Source organism: Rhinichthys klamathensis, unplaced genomic scaffold, assembly GCF_029890125.1.
Source record: "Rhinichthys klamathensis goyatoka isolate OS25496 unplaced genomic scaffold, OSU_Roscu_1.1 h1tg000320l_1, whole genome shotgun sequence".
Classification (NCBI taxonomy): domain Eukaryota; kingdom Metazoa; phylum Chordata; class Actinopteri; order Cypriniformes; family Leuciscidae; genus Rhinichthys; species Rhinichthys klamathensis.
In genome coordinates, this window is record NW_026606836.1 from 461,274 (window position 1) to 465,000 (window position 3,727).

The 3,727-nt window shown below is 38.0% G+C and overlaps 1 protein-coding gene across 1 annotated transcript in view; it reads left to right on the forward strand.

Moving 5' to 3' along the window:
- Nucleotides 1-3,539: 3,539 nt before the first annotated feature.
- nostrin (nitric oxide synthase trafficking) overlaps nt 3,540-3,727 on the forward strand; it is a 15,879-nt gene continuing 15,691 nt past the window's right edge. Inside the window, exon 1 of the mRNA XM_056271447.1 lies at nt 3,540-3,623. Coding sequence (XP_056127422.1) covers nt 3,597-3,623 — 27 coding nt within the window. The 5' untranslated portion in view covers nt 3,540-3,596. The remainder of the gene's footprint in view (nt 3,624-3,727) is intronic.

A 3,727-nucleotide genomic window follows, 5' to 3' on the forward strand; every position in this document is an offset into this window, starting at 1 on the left:
GAGAAACTTTACCAAGTGCATTTTGAATATGGCCATTTGCCATAGAAAATGTTTGACCCTTACTAGACTGTAAAATCTCCCCTTTATGCTTGATCTGGTTTCACAGAGACTCTTGGATCAAAGAATAAGTACTACCTGTATCAATAATTGCCTCCAAATGTTGGTTACGAATATCTGAAGGCAGCATCAGAGTAGACATGAAAGACTGAGCATACACAGCAATGTTATGGCTGTTCGACCTCCCTCGACTTGATCTTCCTCCTCCACGCAAAGTTTCTTGTTCAGCTTGCCTCTACCTCCAAAAAATTCTCTCCTCATTCAGGTCCCATTCCACCAGTGAGCCCACACGAACTAGCTCCTCTATTGTGGATACAGTCCCTCTCAAGATACTAGCAATGCATGGATTGCAATTCCTCAATATAGCTTGAAGAAACTCAAGTTCCGTCATTGTTGGCATTAATCTTAAACACAAAGCTCTATATTGATAATCAAAAGATTGAATGTTCTCATCCACTCCCTGTTTTCTTTCTCTGATCCTTCTATCTGCCTCCAGCTCATGATCTTCAGGTAGAAATGACTGAAGGAAAACTGTCTTAAATTGTGTCCAGGTCTTAACGCATGCTTTCTCGGCTATCCACGAGTCCTTAGCCGTATGGGTAGGCACAGATGACAACACAGACAATATCTCAGCTTACTCAAAGGTTGGACAGTGAGATACTCTTCGTATTTCTCTAAATATGCAATAGGATCTTCTCCATCCAGACAACTGCATTTAGGAAACTCAAGATTTATAGGAGTTTTATAAGTTGAATGCCTAGCATCTCTTCGCTTGAGACAGTCCATAACTGCACGTCCCAGATCCTGAATGCTCTCCTCTAAGACCTGTTTCACTCTTGACACTCTTAGATTCTAAAATGATCGCTTCCTCTCTTTGTCTCAATAAACTTTCACAGTCTTTGACTTGGACTTCTAAAGAACTGATTTTGTTCTCATAGGTATCTAATTTAGGTATCCAGTTACTGGGTTTCAAACGTATCAAAATGTATGTTGTTTTTCCTTTACCTCACTCATTGTATTTTCCAAATATTTAACTCTATTGGCCAAAACCATAGAGATAAGACTTTCATCCTCCTCTTCAGGAGGCGGGGGAGGTGGTAATTGAGTACTATCTTCAACCTCATTAGCCTCATCGTCCTGCTCAGGTTCTAAATAAAGACTACTAAATGATTAAATCAGATCTTGTATGGGCTCTTGACGCACTGTAAATTCTTCTGCACTATAATTAGGTTCTCTTTGATACTCACTCCCATCCTTGGCAGGATCATCCATTTGGAAATATTATGAGGAAGCATAATTTTCAGGAGAGTAAACACCAAACAACATATACCACTTTGGTGATACATAACACATATACACACTACTTTCACTCAACATTATCCAGAATGTCCCTGTTCGGGCGCCGTTAAGTGTAACATACCATCTTAAATTTCAAAAGATTGAACGAACCCCCTAGCCTGGTTAAAACCAGACCATTCTCAGTTGTAACTGAGTTATGGTCTGGCAAAGCGTCATAGACAAATCATTTCCAGAGGGGCGTCACCAACGGACGTCGCGGATAGACCTAAACCCAATCAGAGCGATGAAGGAGATGACGTATGCAGAGAAACATCTCCGAGTGTTGTTCTTTGCTCGGTTTTTAACAAAACGGAAACATTCAAATCGCTTAAAACAGACGCGATAGCTGATTCGAACGAGTGACGAGTGACGGCGGCATCCATCTTTGTAATGTTGGCTACAAAATCTGCTTCAAAATCCCAGCGCTGTCGTCATCGTGTAAAGCCCGCCCCAACGTTTCTGATTGGTGCCTCGATTTCAGCGGATTGGAAATGAGCTTGAATGAGCTCTTTGCCAGACTAACTTTCAGAGCAAATCTAAACTTGCAGGAAGTTGTCTGGGTTTTCCCAGGCTACGAAACCCCTATAAAGAGGTAGGGTACCATCCGTTGAGCTTTTGCAGTGATTATATTTAAGTGCCAAACAAGTAACAACAAATGTATTCACCCTCCACAACAGCACACACCATATATACAAATTAGTTCATTCAAATCAGTCAATGGTTTGCGTGATAGAAAAGCCTGAGTTTCCAACGCTGTTTGTCATAAGCCTCCATTGTTGTAAAGTTCCAAAGGTTTGAACAGTTCCAAAGACGACAAACTCAGCCGATATAATCCATTGGTAGTTCCCACACGCATTACGCAGTCAAACTTAGCATAAAACAGTCCAAAAGAGAGGCTCAATTAGAACATAAGGCTTAAATGAATGGCAAAAAAAAACTATTTCCCTTCAAAAAGCCAAACCAAGGACAATGAGCTACAACTCACATCCATGTTTTAGTTACCTCTGCCTTAACTTCACTTCTTCTCTGCTATTGGCATCCTCACAACTGAGGACGCGCCCCCTAGTATAACGGAAAAGCACTAGTAACAGTGAATTTAACCTAGAACAGTTACACCCGGACACCTTCTAATAAAGTGTAACCCAATATTGCCAAAGGATTATTACACAAAACAAATAATAACAAGAAAAATAAATATACAATATAACACAAATAACAATATGGTCTGTCTCTATCACTCTGTCTCGCTACCGTTACAACAGGAAAATTTACATTTACACAAAAAAATAAAAATAAATACACAATATAACAATCAATAATAGGTAAATATTTACAGTAGTAATATATATAGGCTATATATACACTGTATATTGATTCCTGTGAATTCATTGCAATTTAACTGTTTGCAGTTCAGCATAATTACACACACAAAAAATCCCCACAGAATGATGTGACTAAGAGTCCATTATTATTTTTATTTTTTTAAAACAGAGAAATTTATGTTATATGTATGTATAAATATAAACTGTGGCATAAATGACTTTCTGTACAAAAATGTTGAGCATAACAATAAACTAAACTAATTTGCTGAGTGTCCAGAGCTGGGATTTAGACAAAGTTGAAGCTCAAAATATATAATATAAATATATATAATTAAATGGAATTTTTTTGTATCATTCCTGCACTTAATAATCCGGTCCTTTATTGACACAAACTGTTATTTATAGTGGTAAAAAGTTCTTTAGATTATTTAAATATTCTTTACACTATAAAACAAAATGGTTCTTTTAAAAATTCGTCACTGACAGGTTATAGGGAACCTGAAATGTTATTTCTACAGCATCAGCATCGCTGTGAAAATCCCCTTTTGAAACCTTTATTGTAAACCTAGTTTATAATTCCATTTGTGTTATTTCATAGTTTTAGACTATTATTCTAAAATGTTTCCAGACTTTTGACTGGTCGTATACATCGTATACATAATGCTTCCTGTTGGCAAACGTCAAGCCTAAACTTCATGCAAAGTGAAACAGTGATTTCTATAGGACTGATCCTGCATTACGCCACTCCTTTGGTTTTATGGTGGGTTAATGATGCAGTAATCTTGTGCACAGACACACAGGTGATTTCCGCATGCATTCTTCAGGAGCGGAGAGAGGTCAAAGTTTGAACAGCAGAGTTATACTTCCACCAGTGTGAAGATGAAGGACCCGCTGAGCAGCTGTACTGTGAGTCCATTCTGTTAACTCTTACTAATGTGTTCAACTACTAACTTGATATCTGCTGTAGAAAATAATAGAGTACAGAAGAGGTGGTCAGTGTTGATAGTGGA